Source organism: Rhinolophus ferrumequinum, chromosome 2 (genome assembly GCF_004115265.2).
Source record: "Rhinolophus ferrumequinum isolate MPI-CBG mRhiFer1 chromosome 2, mRhiFer1_v1.p, whole genome shotgun sequence".
In the NCBI taxonomy this organism is placed as follows: domain Eukaryota; kingdom Metazoa; phylum Chordata; class Mammalia; order Chiroptera; family Rhinolophidae; genus Rhinolophus; species Rhinolophus ferrumequinum.
This window is the reverse complement of record NC_046285.1, coordinates 82,552,784-82,571,384: the sequence shown is the minus strand read 5'-3', so window position 1 is coordinate 82,571,384 and position 18,601 is coordinate 82,552,784. Positions and strand designations below refer to the sequence as shown.

Below are 18,601 nucleotides of genomic sequence, written 5' to 3'. Positions count from 1 at the left end.
GGGAATGGTCTTAGTTTTTCCCCATTGAATATGATGTTAGCTGTGGGTTTATCATATGTGGCCTTTATTATGTTGAGATATAGCAATAAATTTCTGACATCCGTGTTCCCTCTCAGCCTACACCAACTCATCCTTCAAGCTACCACCAAGTGTCTGATGGGTTTTCTCCCAGTTCAGAAGTCCTGAGAGGTTGCCCACTGTCTACAAAACAAATTTCAACACCAAAAAATGGCATTCAAAGCCTTCCACTCTCTTTCCCCACACTTCTTTCCCCTGTTCCTACCATTCCACACCTCAGCCACTCACTTCACACTTGTATCACTCCACTGCAGACTTCTGCTTTTTTCAAGCTATTTCCTCTACCTAAGATGCTGTTAACCCTTGGCCATCCTTCACCGGGGTTCTGACCACCAGTGGTAGCCTCTCATTAGTCTCTGGGCCTGTCCTGTCCACTTACCGTAGCCTCTAGCCACACGTGGCTATTGAATGCGTGCACACTAGCTCATCCAAATGCAGATGTGCTGTTAAGTGTAAAATGGACAATGGATTTGAAAGACTTAGTATTTTAACAAACTGTAAAGCATCTTAAGAATTTTCTACTGACTACATGTTGAAATGTTTTGGATATAATGGATTAAAAACATAATTTCACCTGTTTCTTTTCACTTTCATTCACGTGGCCACTAGAAAATCTAAAATCGTATTGTGTGACTTGCATTATATTTCTACCTGGGCAGAGATGCTCTGGATAGTCTATATTTCAATGAGCCTTCATTTATTCAGACAACCTGTAATCACGAGAACCGACTATGGCCCAAGCGCTCTTACTGGCACTGGATACAGGGGTGAATAAAACAAGATCCCTGACCTCGAGGAGCTTACAGTTTGATGAAGAGCTTATAGTCCAGTTATGGTTTATAAATGTGTACCAGTCTAGATTTTCAGCACACAGAACAAATATCAAGTCCTAATCACATCCTTTGTACTTCTCCTGCTCTCAGGTTCTCCCAAAGATGACATCACACGTGGTAAATGAGATTGATAACATATTGCGCAACAAGCCCTACAGCAAAAAGGACTACAGATCGTAAGGCAATGCATGAGCCACAGGAGCTGCATGGTTAAAAATCGGTCTATACCGGTGCAGAACGGTGTTACTAGCCAGTCTTTTACATCACTTAGCAGCCCGCTGCTCAACCTCTAGTGTCCCTGGATTCTGAGGTGCCTGCTGTTGCTACCACTGTGCACCTGAATTATGAGCACATCTGAAAACTCATAACTAAGAAAATCCATTCTAAGGAAATCCATTCTATTTTCTTATCTTGGACTGGAGTCACCTATTCTTGCATTGCTGTGTACACCTCATGCTAATGCAATAGAAAGTATATGGAGGGAAGATATATTACCTTCAGGTATTCAGTAACTTAAAGAAGGCTACACAGATATATTTTTTCAAATGAACAAAATCCATAGATGCAACATGGATTGCATCTGAAAGAGTAGCTATGTTCAGTCAGAAGTCTTGTCTGGAAAAATAACACAAACAATTTTACCCTTTTTCTATTTTCACATTCCTGTTAGCAAGAGTTGTTTCACTTGTCATTCAACAAAACTAAAATTCCTAGGTATTTGCTTTCATAACCTTTTAAATAATCACTGTTGTTTGACCCCAAGAATGACCCTGGATAGCAATTTACCCAAGATGTCTATTAGGATTCAAATAATGCTATGTCCATTTATACGTAGAGGTGGTAAAAGGATGAACACCTCCGTCTTTAACTAGAGACACCATGGTTAATTCATGAAAGGGAAGATAGTACTGCTATGGAAGCTTAGCTTTGGATAAAATGTAATGCATCTGCAAAGAAGTGTTCGTTTTTGACTACATGTTATGAAAACCTGCTTTATACTTCGACTGCTTGTAGGCACAGCTTCTGCAAGTTTAAATATTTGAGCTTTAAAAATATACACATGCTCAGTTCTAATAAGTAAACCTGTAAAATACCCAGAAAGGCAAATGTTTGCTGTTTAATTAGCACTGGGATTTTACAACATCATGCTTGGTGTTTTGAGGAGTTATTACACGAGAGTAAATCAAGGGCTTCATGAAAAATGTCACTACTCGACACACGCTGGGTGAATTAACTTGCCCAATGAAAAGCAAATGTTAAAGAACTTCCTGATTCTATAATCACATTATGCGCGTTAAACTATATGCATGAAAGCTCACTGCATGGATTAAAGGGGATTAGCTCTAGTGCACTCTGAAGCTGAGACCTATCTAGCCCTGCCATACTATTGGCTACTTACCCTCATGAATATTCCATTTGAGAAAAATTGTGAGAATATACTGTGTACCTGTAAGGGAGAAAACATGTTCTTTCTTTTTGGGGGTGTGTATTGGGGGCACAGGTCCTATAACTATTTGGATATCTGAGCATGTACAAAATTCTAATTTAATTTTCTGGCCAGCAGGTCCCTCATATAGAAATCACTTTGAGACTAACAGAAGAAATACCCTGTCAGCTTTAAATGCTATTTCCTGCCATCATTTCCAGATATGTATTTCATGGTTAAGTTCTAAATCTGTAAATGTTAGTGTGAAATACCAACCAATTTTCTTTTTGATTACTACTACTTGTATTCAATTAGGGAAATAATTTGGGTTTTTTACCCCAAAGTATCAGACTGATGATGAAAATGGATCATTTTGCAGTTGTTCATTGTATATTCAATCAATCCAGTGAATTACTATATGTATAAATAAGCTGAAGTTGTCTAATGGAACTGCAATTTAACTTATTAATTTGCTTAGAGTAATAAAAGCATTTTGTGCGTTTAACCTCACAATTAGTTTTTATCTAATCTTTCACTATAAGGTAAAAAAGGTATATATATATCCACCTCTACAAAACAGGCAGTGAGACTCATTTAAATAAAAATGATGTTGGCAAGTAAGCTGCACTGAGTGATATCTAACAGAAACAGCAGTGATCAAGATTTAAACGGCAATCCAAACTATTATTAATGGCGTAAATGATTAGCTCCTAAAGATATCATCTCTCATTGGGTTTTAGAAATACTCTGCACTAAGGTTACAACTCCTCAAACTCATTTAGAGCCTGCTAATTACAACCAAATACAAACAGTATTGCTTAGCCATAGAAACAGCTAGTTTTTTAATAAACAAATCATCTGCCATGGTAAATATACTAGATAAGAAATTCACAGTTATATCCTTAAGAAAAATGTCCATGCACTCATTTTATTTTCTGGAAAGAATTCTTTGGGAGAGAACATACCATTCCTGAGACTAACCTGGGTAGCAGCCATCCACATACTGAAATCTCGGCCAGGGGACATGAGAACGAGAAACTTTGTGCCTGGCTTCCCACTTTAAGAACTGTCCCTTCATCTCCATTAACACTGTGCCACGTGTCACCAGATAAGCTAGTAGAGCGTCAAGGGACCTTAGCTGTCTTTAAGACCATTCCTCCTTGGCCAGTGAGGAAACCAGGCCTGGAGAGAAAACAGCTTCCCAAACTCACACTGCTAGTACACGCAGAACCAGGCCTAGAACCCAAGTATTTCATATTTTATTCAGTGCTCTTGTAAGTACAACTTTCCTTTTTAGCTTTAAAGTTTTATGTAAAAGTCAACTGTGTATATGAATTTTTAAGTTAAAAAAAGCTTGGGTATGAATCCACATTCAGAATCAGCTAAGAGGGAAAAGGTCAAAGAAGATGCAATCAAAACTCATGAAGGCCAATGAGAAGTCATTCTCTAAATGCCTGCATGAAAATGTAAACCAACCACTTAAAAACCCCTCCTAATCTTCAATTAATTCCCCAGATGGGAGACAAGCCCTTCAGCCCAAACTCACGTACCTGTAGACTGGGTCTCTCTCTCTCTCTCTCTCTCTCTCTCTCTCTCTCTATATATATATATATATATATATATATATATATATATATATATACATGCCTATGTATAGGCTTCCTTTGTGTCTCCAGAAACAGCAGCAACGGGCACTCATACTGGAAACACACAAACGGGGAGGGCAGGCACAGCAGGCACATACTGGCAGAGACCTAACATTATTCTGCTCTGTAATATAACTGCACTATGCCAGTCAATGCCATACAAATATTTGATCAGTAACTACAAAAACACATTTACATGTGTGGGAATTTAAAATGATGGCTAATATAAAATAACGTAATAAAGATATACTTATTCACATGATTCTTATAAAGAAGCCTGGGGAAAATATAAATTTTAAAAAGCAAAGTTTAATGATACTTAATAAGGCCTTTCACAAGAATTTTAGATATGAATCCAACCTCATTTCAGTTAACTTCAAAACTTACTTCAAATTATTCTTTCCAAGGTAGAATAATATATCAAACAGGACAACCAGTAAATTTTTACTGGCTAAGAATAATTTCAATCCAAGATTTTTATTAAGTTGTAAAAAAATTAAAAATAGGGAAATGTAAAATTTTCCAGTACTTTATGCCCCTACTTATCACTAGGGGTGTAAAAAAAGGAATTTAATCACTTTGAATCTCAATTAGAGCAGAACCCTTTATTTTACTGCTGTTGGACAAGGGGGGGTCTTTTGAGATAAAAATTCTACAGCAAGTTTTTATTAACTAAACCATAAATCATAATTCTGTGTACCACAGAGTCATTTCAGACGATGGGAGAGGAATGGAGAAAAGGTTCTGTAATCCCCAAGAGTAAAGTACTGGTATCCTGAATGAAAACTGTGGAACTGTGAGTACATGTCATAAACTTATGCACACAAATTTATCTAACAGTATAAGAAGTTAGAAACCATTATAAAGATTAAAAACAAAAGAGTGCTGGAGAAAAAATTCAGAACCAAAATCAAATGTTGCTTACTTGCTTTTCTTCAAATTATTCAGTTTATTAAGCACAGGCCTCTATTTCACCACCCCATTTCAGCTACATTGTGTAATAGTGAGAATGGTGGCAATTTCCCCAGCTACACAGGCACTGCCATCTAGTGGCAATTTTTCACCTGCCCTTTAAAAAGATACGTGGCCCAGATATAAGTAACAAATAGATGTTGATAGTCAAATAGTCATTTTGTGAAGCAAATGTATTTGGTACATAAACTCCATGCCACTACTCAAACTACTATTTATCAACGGGGGAAAAAAAGGTTAAAACATAAAAATAAACCTCTCATGTGTTACACTAACTACTGTGCAGTGAATCTCTTCTGACTTCCCATTCACCCCATATTATCCAGTGATGGCACATGCATAACGCACCAAAATAAAAGTAAAGAATTTCAAACTTCTAGAAACAATGATGAAATATTAGGTTGGTGCAAAAGTAATTGCAGTTTAACAGGTTAAAACTAACTGCAAACACCGCAATGACTTTTGCACCAACCTACTGTACCCCTCACCTGAAGACAATGAAGACCACTGTGCAAATGTCGTCTTTCCTGCTTCTTGGACATGGCCTGACAACGTCTCCGACAGGTAAGTGAGAAATGAACTCCTCACGAATACCTTTCTATAAAGTTATAAGTAAAACAGCAAGTATTATTTGCAACATTCACCTTAAATTAAGAAGTGAAAACTAAAGATTCAAGTTAAGACTGGGCATTAGAAATAATGGTATTTCCTTTGTGCTACTGCCTATAAGAAATTACTAGATGGTCAAAAGCTCATAGGAATATGAAACCACTATCATCTGGGATTCCATAACCTTTTAAATGATATTGCTTCAAGAAGAGCTTCCCAAACTTATTTTCAAATCATGCATGGCAAACAAAGAAAATGATAGTATCTATATACTCACACTGGTTAAAAAATGCAAGAGATTGCTCTCAGCCCCAAGAGCTGAAGAGATCAGTATTTTATTTACAATCGATGGGAACCTATGGACTAAAAGGGTCAAATTTATAAAAGTCCTCATGGAAAAATGCCGATAAGCACTAAAATCACCGTTAATTCCTTGGCGTGTTCTTAGAATTCTGGAACTAAGATCATGAAAATTACTTTGGTAATTTACACATCAATACTCAGGAAAGAGGTTCTCTCTCTTACCGAACATTCCTCCAGTGGTCTGAGACCATACTCAAAGAAAACAACGATTCCAGTCTCTATAAACAAGGCAAACCAATATGGGAGGGTCAAACTGACCTCCTTGGCCACCCAAGGCCAACGCCGTCCAGCTGAACAGTGTGTGCTTTAACCCCACAGGACAACTCGCATATGCCTGGGCACTATTTTTAGGTTATTACCTTGGCTACCTTTCTTCTTCTTCTTTTTTTTTTTCAAAGTACTTTTCCACAAGTTTCTCTTCCCCAAGTTGGAGAAGCCATGTTTTTAACTTTGAGTTATGAGTATATCAAATCACAAATTCAGGAAACTATAAACATGAAGTTCAATCCGCCTAGCCCGCACTCCCCTCCCGCCAGGGATTCATTCTGATATTTAAGGTTCAAAAAAAGTTGTAATATTGTGCTTGGAACACACAGAACCAGTTATTAACTTCTTGCTATTATTATAAATAATAACAGTCAGCCCAGGTTACTGTGACCTCTGACAAATCAAGGAAACAAGTTATTTTCTCCTCTTGTGATTATAGCATTATACATTGCGAGACACTTTTTGCCTTTTAATAAATGTCCTGGTACTCTGAGTTTCCCTTTCAATTTATTTAATTTCAACAGTCTGTCAAAAAAAGAGCCAATAAACAAATACTGAGTTGCATTTTGTTGGGTTTTTCAAACCCTCAAACTCCAAACACCTTCCGTGTCTCCCACCCTGACCAGCCTGCTACTTCTCCATGTACCACAGGCCACCCACAGACACAAAGTTAGGGGCGAAGTTGACATGGTCTACTTGGAGCCCGTGGACAGGAGGGCGATGAGTCCCGAAGAAGCACTGATGGATAGAATGTAGTTCCTGTAGGAATTTGATGTTAAGGAAAAATCAGGAACCCAAAATTAGTTTTTCAACAAAAAACAAAGAGCCCATCTCTTTGGAATGTTCTGTTTCCCTCCTGACACTCTGTATGATGGCAATTATATGCAGTCCATTGTCTGCAAACACAATTTACAAGACAGAAGAAGGCAATAAAAAATAAAGAACATTCACAGGATATGTGTTCCAATTTTAAAAAGAAAGCACTTCAGACAGAAACCCAGAACTCAGGATCACAAAGAAAACATCTGAATGCTCTTTAACCTTCAGAAGAAAAGCTGATCAAAGAATATGGGAAGGAAGAAAAGACTTGTTTTCCTTTTTCCCTTCAAGAGCACAGGAAAAATAAGTCTCCCCTGCCCGTCAGTGTTTGGGCTACAGCTGACCAAAAGTAAGGAGCTTGTGAAAGTTCGCAGCTACTCAGCCTCAGGACTGGACTGTTTGGGGAAAACCACTCCAGTGTTTCCAGAAGATGCAAGCTGAAGGGTGTCTGATATGTTATTACATCAAAATCTCCAACTGTTAAAAAGTTGGCTGCACATCCCTGGATAACACCCTGAATAAATTACCTTAACAAGAGAATACTGATTCTTGCCCAAAAGCTCAATGTGAGAGAGCAGCTTGAAATTCTGTTAGACATTATGAGATGTGCCGATTTAACTGCACTGGCCATCTAGCCAAGCCCAAAGCCCAAACACTAGCAGACACATGGCTCATGCCAAGGGCTATCAAAGAAGACAAGCTTGCTTTTACTCCTTGCATCTTTTCTGGAATAGGTAGGTATACATAATTATATACATGAGACTGCTTTGCAACACTTGTTAGGTATCATGAAGTCATAATTTACAAACTTTAAAGAACTTTAAATCAAACCCAAAACCCTTTTTGTAAATGTCCAGAAACTTGCCTAAGGTCACAGTGCTGTTTAACAGACTGGCTCCCTGTACAAAACCGAAACAAACCACTGTTTCTAGACTTCTAGGAAAGCATAAGCAGGATACACTGTGGGGTTGAAGTTCTTCAGGATGAAGAAGGACGCGACAATGACCAAGACGAGGAACAGGGTGTTGTTATAGAAGATGGAAAATGTTGTAGCTTCATAATCAGCAACTTCATTCTTCTTCCACAAGATTCTGTAGACAAGTCAAACAAGTCAATCAAGTTTATAAATATGCATTAAAATTTTTAAATACCACATGGCTCTACTTCATTGTAAGGTAAGTTTTTCCTTCGGTGTTCTGGACAGAATGTATATGAAATTTCGTCAGCATGGTCCCCTTTTTTCTCCTGAAAAGGTATTTCCGTCCATTGATGCTGAAGAAAACAGTGGCTGGGTATGTTATCTTCTTTTCCTCCAAAGCCCTGACTGCCTGGGGAAGAGTAAGTAACTGCAGTTGGCTTTGTTTCATCAGCAGCCAAAGCAGGCATGTCTCTCTAGGTCCTCACCTACACCAACCTCGATGATCAGCAGCTGAGACAGCTTCCTGGGCTGTTGTCTGGCCTGAGGCTCTCTCCAGCCTAGATTTCAGCCTGAAATATTAAACCTTAAGACAATCCCAAGGACAAAACCTAGTTGTGGTCTCACTAAAGCAGACCAGTCTGCGACTATTTTTAGCCCTCTTTACTTAAGTCAAACAAAGAATATCCTTGATCATTAGGAGGATTTTATAAAGTTTGTAAAATCCATTTACTTTTTATTTAACCCATTATGCTACTTGATTAATTTACTGGTAGTACTTTATCAACCTTTCCTTTGATCTCTTCACATGGGCAACAGGAAGAAGTTCCAGGGTACCTGTGAATACTTTATTCCTCTTAGGTAATTAACTTTGTAAAGCAGTTTTTAAAAGAGTAAGTTGTGACCCATTAGTGGAAAGTGAAATCAATTAAGTGGATCCTATGCTCAGGGAAAATAACAATGGGTTGAGACCAGCATTTTTTAAAAATAAAAATTTTTAAAAATACAATAGGAAAGCATAGAAAAGTATCGAGTACATCACACAGTAGGGTAATTATTGTTTTGTGAAACATTTGCATGTGTATATGTATGAGTATATTTGGTAAAAAGGTAAAATATGTATTCTTGTACTGTGGGTCATTACCAAAAAGGCTGAAAGCCACTGCCACTGATGCTTCGTCCCCCCAAAAAGAGACACGACTCTGGGGCCAGATGATACCCTTTACCAATCCTATGGACAGCACTATGGCTAATGTCATTGGAAACTGCCACGTTTTATTCACCAAATGTTCAAATCCAAAGTCAACCAGAGTGACTGTGAAGGAGATAAAGAGTGTTAGCACCTCATCCCCCTCATAACTAATCTGTGGCTTTTAACATATAGGCCATATTTTTTTAATTCTGTGGATACCATTAATTTACTAAATCTTCAATTTACCGTGTTTCCCCGAAAATAAGAAAATAAGTCTTATAGTAAAATAAGACCAGGTCTTATATAAACTTTTGCTCCAAAAGACGTATTAGAGCTGATGGGCCGGCTAGCTCTTATTTTCATGGAAACGCGGTGCTAGGAGTTTGGGAGAAGTGAAGGACAGTACACTATTACATTCAATGCAGCCATCCACTATAAAAGAGCTTCTGATTTCAGAGAAGTTTAAAAGTAAGTTCTAAAAAATGTATGACTCGAAATTGGAAGAAATACACTATACCATTCTAACATTGATCAAAGAAAACACCAACTCAGAAAAGGCATAGTCCAACACAGTCTAATGCTAGAAAACACTCAGAACAACTGCCTGTTTTGAAGACTCTGGCACAGGACCCATGGAGACAGGTTCCTTAAACAGGCTACTAGCCTGCCTTTACTATGAATGATTACATCATCCCACCTCCCACGCGGCACTTCTCCCTAACTCCCTGTCACGCCTTCTTCAATTCTTTGAAGAAAGAGTTAGCTCAATCACTGAGGTCACGCCAGCTCCCAAGACGACCGTGTGTACACAATCAGGACTAACGGCTTTCATAACTTTTTCCAGTCCACGCATATCCTGGTTCATGAAAAACTTTAAGACCCACAAATGGCCTCATCAGCAATGGTTCTGCCAAAGCTTCACTGACAGAAAGTCTAGTTTGGAAGAGCACTACCCAAAGAGTCATTTTTCCAAGGAGCACTTCCTACAACAAAGGAAAAGTTGAGACCAAACTCAACAACTGTTACAATCAGCTAATGCTAACTGACAGACCGTTGGTAAGTCAAAGGGAAGTACCACTCACACTCTGGGACAGGCATCAACGAATGTCTGATTTTCCTGCTTATTCCCATCCTTGAATGGGTGGCAAAACAGTTTCACGGGGGCATGGAAGACATATTGGAAGTGAGTGCAGATGGAGCTTTGAGAGATATGCACCTAAGCAAGGAGGTGCTGATAAGCCTTCTCCTAAATCGTATCTCTTGGAAGCAACTTATCCTACGAGAAAAATATCAGCACTTAATGGGAGTCTTAGTCCCAGTTCTTAGTCAATCACGAGTACAGACCTGGATACGACTGAATCCAGTGTGGCTTTGTGAGAAATACTAACAGCACAAATTTCTACAGATGACCAGAACAGAAATTTTATAATCTTCTGACGCTCTGCATTTTATGTATCAATAAAACCTCCACTTCATCCTACTTTGAAGTATGTGGTCCAGCCAATGACAAAGAGATTTCATTTCCCATTCCGATTCTGATTAGTAATGACTACCTGAATACCGAGCAAGAAAGATGCTGAGACACATCCCAGGATCAAGAACAAGTGGCAGACCAAATCACGCAAGTCCGCAGTGGGATGAGACCCACTTACCATCTCTAATATCATTAATCGCCTAAAACCTACAAGAGCTATCACAAGCATTCACGGTAATTATGATGTGCACTGCAGTTCAAGAACCACTATTCTAATAAGTATTATAACTCAATAAAAAGATTTTTTTTAAAGTCTTCTAGATTATCTAACCTCTATTCCTATGCAAAAATTTGCAATCAGAAAGCTATACAGCCAGACCTCATTGAAGCTGCTCCCTGAAGAAAGTCTTCATTGTCATGTTTTTAACATTGTGCCTTCAGTTTTATAAAGGATCCATAGGAGACAACCATTTCAATAATGTTTTGGTGCCTTTGCAAAACTACTATTAAAGACATTGTTCATTAAGTTACTCAGTGTCCCTTAAATAAGGAACCACTTGATAAAGTCCTTCCAATAATCAGTGCCAGGAAAGTTTCTTTTCAGAAGGATCTGCATGCCGCTTCTCATTGGACAACGAAAGCTGTATGACCTCAGATGCTTCCCCTGACATTGGAAGCTCAGAGCTAAGTTTAGTGCTCAATTGCTGTAACTTACTCTGAGGCCACCTTTTCTTACTTTTAAATGGTTTGTGATCTTTTAAAATTGTACTGCTTTGTTTTATATGCACTTTAATATTCCAAGTCCCCACAAAGTCTTTCTGGAGCAAAGTGGGATAAAAATTCCATTTTGCACACCACGTTGTAGATACTGAAACTTAAGATCCATGAAAACAACCTCAACTCATGACTCTATTAAACCATCTGGCAACTCTCAAGCACAAGTTTACTCATCACTCAGAGGCTTCTGCTACTCAGATGATAGACTATTTGCAAAGCCTTCCAAGAGCAGTTAACGGGAAAACTTGGGGGTATGGAGGGTGGGGGTAGCGGCTAGGGCTAACAAATGTGGCACAGGACTGACAACAGGAAACAAACTTGAGTTTTCTTTTTCCCAGCCAAAGCAGATAACCCAGACTGGACGTCCACAGGGAAGCTCAGGAACAGAAGTACCACCACCTAAAAATGCTAACACACAACACAATGAAAACTCTTCAGACCCAGAGGGGTTAGAGGATATGCTCAAGGTCACACAGCTATCAAGTGGCGGAGCCAGCACCGGACAAAGCTCTACAGCAGAGCAGTTGAGTATAAGCTCTGAAGCCAGACTGCCTATGTTCTTATCGTGGCTTTACCACACACGAATCTACAGGCCTGGGCAAGTTACCCACGCTTTCTGTACCTCAGTTTCCTGAAGTGTAAAATGGAGATAACAACAGTACCAACCTCATAGGGCTCTTCAGAGGAATAAATGAACTGTGTACAGCACAAAGAAAAGTATGATAGTAATAAAAATTCACAAATTGTTATTCCCATTACTACATATTCTACAATACTAACATTTGCCTCAATTTCAATATTCATTCATTCTCTAAGCAGAAATCAAAAACTTATTTTGTACAAAATATCCCCTTTTATGATTACCCCAAATACTTTAAATAAGGAGTCAAACCTTTCATCTTTTTCCTTGCGAGACATCTTTCTATTATCAGCTTCAGAAAGTTTCCGAGTCACTTCTTTGGAAACAGCATCTTCCCTCTTCTGTGCTACTCTGGAAAGGGAAAAAAAAAAAGTTTCCACATACTCCAGGAGTGAACACCATACTCTCTCAGAAACACTCTGTACTCATCTTTTGTATTGGCAACTGTATGATACTTTATATTTCAAGAAAATAAACTGAACAGCAAGTTCCAAGTTTATTACACTGTACTAGCCAAGAGAGCAAGCTCAAGAAACTTCCAAGATGGGGTTTACTAGTTATGAGTTTTGGTATCTGCTTAAAAGGGAGAATTTTCCAAAGTTTAGATATGTAATAGGGAAGTAAAAGTCAAATGCTATTAGCACAATTTAGTTATGAATTATTGTAAATCCATTTTGTCTTAGCCTATAAACTATTCAACAAATAAATTTGACAAGATATTAACAAATGATATGATTTCAATTCCAGTAAATAACAGGAAAGAAAACCAGGCTTAAAAAAGAAAGGGAAATTAAAAGCTATATCTTGAAGTAATGTTTTTAATTCCACTCCAAAGGACGATTTTGTTAAAAGGAAATAATACCATATGATCAGAGATAGACCACACCACTTTTAGTTCAATGAACCACTGGTATGAGGATTGCACCAAAAGATAATATGGAAATCAGCCAGAAAAGGCTGAAAGTGATATCTAAGATATCAGATCAGGGTCTTCAGTGCGAGTCAGATAAAGAAAATAATTAAATGCATACTCATCAAAAATCTATATGGTGAATTTTATCACATGGGGTTGCTAGTGAAAGAGAGAATAAAATTTAAACTGATGAAATACTGAAAGCCTCCTAAAGATTATGACATTTAAATTCAACATGTGTTTCTCACAATAGAGAAAGTGATTAGCCGTAAATATAAAAGAAAAAGTCAGAACTGATCAGAAGCAGCATATAACAATTACCTACACAGTCCCACTATGAAAACATTCAACACGATACTGAGATGTATTGAAGGCAACAGGATATAGAACACAGAGATAGAAATCTATTCATTTTATGTTCGCTTAATCAATCCCTCATGACTAGATGTACCGAGGAAAACTGGAAAAATCAGGACGGATTCCTCAGAAGAAGGCCCACGATGACTCAAGGCAATAGTTTTCAAACTTTCTTTAAGCAGCAGTTTCTGGGATACAAATTAAGCACAAATTTTCTCTAGTTTTACTTATGTCTCCATCTCTAGCTCTCACTCAAGAACCAAATTAGAATCAACACTGTTAAAAAGAAAACCTTTGGTCAGCTTCCAGTAATGTATTTCTTCCACAAATCGATAACTAGAGGGAGGAAAATTAATATCTAAGAAAAATAAATAAAAGGATATTAAGTTCTGAAACCTAAAGAAAATGCAGCTAAGGGAGCAGACCGCTGTCTTTCTAAGAGATACTTTAGGACACCATAATGTACTTTTTCTTCCAAAAATCCAACTTCACATGATTCATTTTGTAAAAGTTCTACTCCGAAGGGCAGAGACTCTTATTTCTGAACCTGTCTAGCAGTCCAGACACTCAGTGTTTCTGAACTTCACATGGGACCACTTTTTTCTAAGCAAGGCCAATTGAAAAGAAATGGACAGGGTTTACAGCAGAAACTTTCTTAGCTGAGCAGAAGGGGGATAATACACACACATACACACCCCCATCAGGATCCTAGGACACAAGAATAAGCTATTTTCAAAAGAGTTGATTATCTCTAAGCATCCAGAACAAATAGTCAATCATCTGTCCACATGACAAATCTTCCTGAAGACTGAACCAGATAAATAGTTACTTTCTCTTCTAGGTCTAAAACTCTATATTCAACAGCCACACTGTAAGTTTATTACAACTCAAGAAGAAACCCTACCCTCCGTCTTAGGGCTCTTAGAAAATAAACCTCACCGGGCACTGAATGCTCTAAAACAACAGAGGCCACTCCAGTGACCCAGCCAAATGAGATAACCCACAAAAATCAACTGTTTTTCTCTTACTATTTTTTTTTTTACATCAGTATGTCAGAAACTTTCCAAAATAAAGAAAAACAAGAATAAGATCTAATTTCTTAAAATAAACACATCTTTGCAAATATTAACTCATGCCATCTTTAAAAAAGAATTCCCAAGGGCTCTCTCACCTCCTAAGCTCTCCAACACTGCACATACACATTTACTATGTGCCAGACACTATGCTTATCACGTCACACGTCTTACATTTAATCCTCACCGTCTTATAAGGTACCTTTAGTCACCCCATTTGACAGCTCAGGAACCTGAGTCTAGAAAGATAAAATATATGCCCAAGGTTATAGATGTAAGAGCCGCAGAACTGGGACTGGAATGCAGACTGTCCACTGTGCAGTCATCTTCCCTCTACTACCAACACCTACCCACACCCAGCAGCTTCTCTCTTGCTCTCTGACCCTTAATGTTCTTGCAAATCTTATGAGTTTCGATGTCAGCGGCAATATTTAATATAAAACCAAAACTATGGCTAAAAAAACATTCCACTCTGAGAATCTATTAAATCAGTAACTCACTGAAATTCTTCCTGAACTAAATGTACCATTAACTGTTGTAAGGGATATAGAACAAAAGACATGCCAGTTGCCCTCAACAAGCCTAAAGTAGAAACGAGAAGGTAAAACGAACATGATTTGATTCCAAATGGGGAATGAAACATGACATGCAGAACAAGTGAACAACGACCAAGTCCCAAAGGGACTGAGTTCCAGGGGGCTCACAAAGGATGAGTTGTGCCAAACGCCCACTTCTGAGAGCTTCACTCTCCATCGCTGGCCATGCTCACGAGACAGCCCAGAACAGCAGAGGCTGAGATGGGCTGAAGCCTGGAATGGCAGTTGGTGAAGAGGGGCTGCCAAGCAGAAGGATGACCAAGATGACCCAGCCGGTCACTCTACTGGTCTAGCAGAAGCGCAGCCGCACACACTCCACCTGAGCTCCTATGGGGCCGGAATAGCAGTGGAGAAGCTGCTGAGGCGCCTTTCAGCCATTGAGGCTCTTCTGGCCTCCTTTAACGGAGATCACCTCAACGTGTTTCTATGCGCTGTCACCAGAAAGAGCCTAACACAGGGACAGCAGATTTAGGAAGGATTTCTCTGGAAAAACTTCCTAGGTCTCGAAATGACAGACATGGAAGAACGGAAAGGAAGGGAGACAAGCCTAAATGAGGGCAGGTGTAAGACAGGTTCAAAGGATGACGTGAAGGCTGAGTCAGAAGAGCTAAGGCCCAATCCTGAAAGATGAAGCCACACTGGGAGGAGGAGGATGATTTATATTCCAGGGGCCGGAAGAATTTGGCTTTAATACACTTAGAAAAGAGAACAGCACGGTGAGTTCTAAGTAAGAGAGTGACATGATAAAAATGATGGCAGATGACGATAAATACATGTTCTTCATCCCATAAAACAAGAATAACACCTGAATGATGTAAGAATTACAGAGAGTATGATGTGCTTTATATACGCAGTGCATGGCAGGGTGGGCCCTAAGTTTTTATTTTTAAGAAACTAGATGGAGACTGCTAGAACAATCCAAGCAAAAACAGTGTCCAAATAAAGTGGGAACTATGGAAATGGAAAGACAAAGCGTACACAAAGCACGCTGGTACTTTGAGTCTCAGCAATATTTCAACTGCCTTTAAGCAAGTACTTCCAAAGAAACATAGCACCAACAAGGCTCCAATAAGGAGGCAGAAAAAAATCCTGCTATCCTAAATCAGATAGCAAAGACTGCATGAAAGCAATTTCGAAAGACACCATTTTCAATTAAACATTAATTTAGACCTACTTCCCACGAGGATCATGGCACTCTGAAATAACAAATGTACCATCTTTCCTTAAGTTTAGGCTGTTCCCTCCACATTTTAACCTTATGAAACCAGAATATATAACTGCTTATAATTAATGTATAAATTTAGTTGTGAGGCTTGGGTTTCTTCTCCAAAAGCTATCATTTCAATAATGATATATTTTATAATATGTGTGATCTTAAAATAGAGGAAATACGATAATCTTTTACATTTTCATACACTCATAAGAAAAAAAATGTAATTAGCATTAAAAATGTCAGAGTTTAATAATAACCAAAAAAAAAGACTACTTCTTTCACATCTAAAAATAGAACATGGACAACCCAGAACAATTCTTTCCAGAAAGATTTCCATTTGCTTCTGAATTGTTCATTTAATTGGTGGGTTTGTTTTTCTGATTAAACTCCATGATATAGGATAGAGCTTTAGTGTTCTAATTCCACCTTCAAAACCTACTTTCATAGCAGTGTCAGAAGCACTGCCTCTGCTTCAGTTAGTTAATTCTTCATAGCATAAGGTGCCTTTCCCTCAAATAGAAATATGTAATCTCAAATTAATGCTTACTGAAACCAAACCACCACCACCACCACCCACACACAATCTACTACTATATAAAAATGTAACACTTTCACTTGAGAAACATACTTACTTGTGCTTGAGAACAAATTTCACATTTTTGTAGGCAAAGGCTACCAAATAAGTGCTTACTAGGGTCATCACACTATACAGAACAGCAGACTGAATAAGATCCATATGCCATATTCGCCAATATAGCCCTGAATTAAGATAAGGGGGGAAGGGGTACAAAAAGGAACAAAACGTTACCAAGCAGTTATAAAGTCCTGCTGAAATAATTATAGCTAAGCCTGGTTAAAGTACAGTCCAGGATGGGGAATCCAACATAGTAGATGAGGAACTTCAGAAGTGGGATATCAAGTAAAAAATGGTCTCAAGCTTTCCCAGCTCAGAGCGCTTGAAAAACATAAGCTTCCTATTACTAGTCCATACCAGATTTCCGCTTCTTCTAAAATGAGAACTGGCTCAACAGAATCACAATTCAGACCTCAAATTTCATTCATCAGGGTACTATGTGCTACATGTAGGCCATTCCAGAATGCCACGTGCAGTCCTGAACCAGAGTTTACATGCTGACGTGGCTGTTACCTGAAATCAAGGCAGAGCTCAGTGAGGGCTCAGAGCCCTAAGGGCTTCATACCACGTTAATTTCACAATGGGTTTTATGAGGCGGAAAGAGAAAACAAATCTGGATTTGACCGCCCAACATTGCAGCAATGAGTCAGGAAATTCAAATTAATTTGGGGACCATGAGCTGTAAAGACAATTTTGGCCAAGTTTGCCAAGTTTTTCCACCCAAGTGAGAACTGCCCTAATAGAATAATTCATGTTAAAAAAGTAAATCGCTGGTCCTTGGCAGTGGTCTGACTTCTCATCGAATTAGGAAAATGATGCTCAGCAATGAGAAGCGGTTCACCTAAAGCTACCCTTCTAATTCAGTGTGAGTATTAAGGGGAACCTCTCCCTCTTTGAATTCATTATTTTCCAAAATAAGTAATGATACAAGTTTAAGATCTCGTAGCGGCAAACTGCGGTTGTGTAGGAAAAAAACAGCAAGCTATAGGCAGGAGTGTGCGCACCAGATCTTAACCAGGGTGCTTATTTAAATACTAATCGGGGCTGTCATCCCAGGACTAGTGAATCACAATCTCCGGGACTGGGACGCGGGATCCAGCGTGCTTTTAAAAAGCGCCACAAGTGACTTTCCTGTGATGCCGCCCACCGCTATCCCAGACGAGCACATTGAGGCCCACAGAGGCTACGCGCTTCGCTGAGCTCAGGGCGGGCTAGGGCGAGAGCGAACCGAGTACCCCAGCGCTCGCTCTCACGGGTCCGCCCGGCCCTGCCACGTCCTAGTCTTGCGCGACCTGCCCGCGGCCTCCCCCGCCCGCCTACTCCCAGCACTCACAGATAGGGATGGCGGACACGATGAAGGCGTTCCCGAAGAAGAGCGCTGAGGACTTGGCCGAGAGGTTGCGGCTGAAATCCTGAAGGAGCAGGTCCTCTTCGGATTGCTGCTTGGAACCGCCTTTGGGAGCCATGGTGGAGCAAAAGCCAGGAGCTTAGACGGCCCAGACGGCGCGACGACCCGCAGAAGCTTTGGCCCCGCCCCCACGGCCGCCGTATCCGCTAACGACCCGTCAGCGCTGCGCGCGAAGGCGGCACTCACGCGGCGCGGAGCAAGCTTCCCCAGGATTGGCCAGGTTGGTGCCGCAACATGAGCTTCCCGGCGTGATTGGGCGAGCACGCCAGACTTCCGCATTCTTGGTGAGTCTCTTGACTTCTTCCAGAAGAAGGCTGGGATTTGTAGTTTTGTTTTTCACATGAAGAAAACTTGGTTGAGATTCCGTTTCACTGATGCTGATAGACCCACGCTTT

General features: G+C 39.4%; 2 protein-coding genes across 5 annotated transcripts in view; one reads left to right on the top strand and one right to left on the bottom strand.

Moving 5' to 3' along the window:
- The window catches only part of KCNAB1 (potassium voltage-gated channel subfamily A regulatory beta subunit 1), a 361,917-nt gene extending 359,070 nt beyond the window's left edge, over positions 1-2,847 (top strand). For all 4 annotated transcript variants that reach the window (XM_033123839.1, XM_033123831.1, XM_033123849.1 and 1 more), the window contains one exon: positions 1,002-2,847. In XM_033123839.1, coding sequence (XP_032979730.1) covers positions 1,002-1,091 — 90 coding nt within the window. In that variant the 3' untranslated portion in view covers positions 1,092-2,847. The remainder of the gene's footprint in view (positions 1-1,001) is intronic.
- A 1,429-nt stretch (positions 2,848-4,276) lies between these two features.
- On the bottom strand, positions 4,277-18,345 carry SSR3 (signal sequence receptor subunit 3). Its single transcript, XM_033123873.1, has 5 exons — positions 18,132-18,345; positions 16,797-16,923; positions 12,265-12,363; positions 7,973-8,104; positions 4,277-6,953 (listed from the first exon to the last, which is right to left on the bottom strand). The coding sequence occupies exons 1-5, from the start codon at positions 18,262-18,264 to the stop codon at positions 6,887-6,889; spliced, it is 558 nt and encodes a 185-aa protein (XP_032979764.1). The 5' UTR covers positions 18,265-18,345; the 3' UTR covers positions 4,277-6,886.
- Positions 18,346-18,601: the final 256 nt, after the last annotated feature.

What these genes read in the sequence shown, in the direction of transcription:
- SSR3 (XM_033123873.1), bottom strand. Translation starts at nt 18,264, where the DNA reads ATGGCTCCCAAAGGCGGTTCCAAGCAGCAATCCGAAGAGGACCTGCTC. An exon ending in CGTGTCCGCCATCCCTATCT is followed by an intron (nt 16,924 to 18,131) that starts GTGAGTGCTGGG and finishes ATCTTAATTCAG; the next exon opens with GGCTATATTGGCGAATATGG. An exon ending in AAATTTGTTCTCAAGCACAA is followed by an intron (nt 12,364 to 16,796) that starts GTAAGTATGTTT and finishes TTCCCTTTCCAG; the next exon opens with AGTAGCACAGAAGAGGGAAG.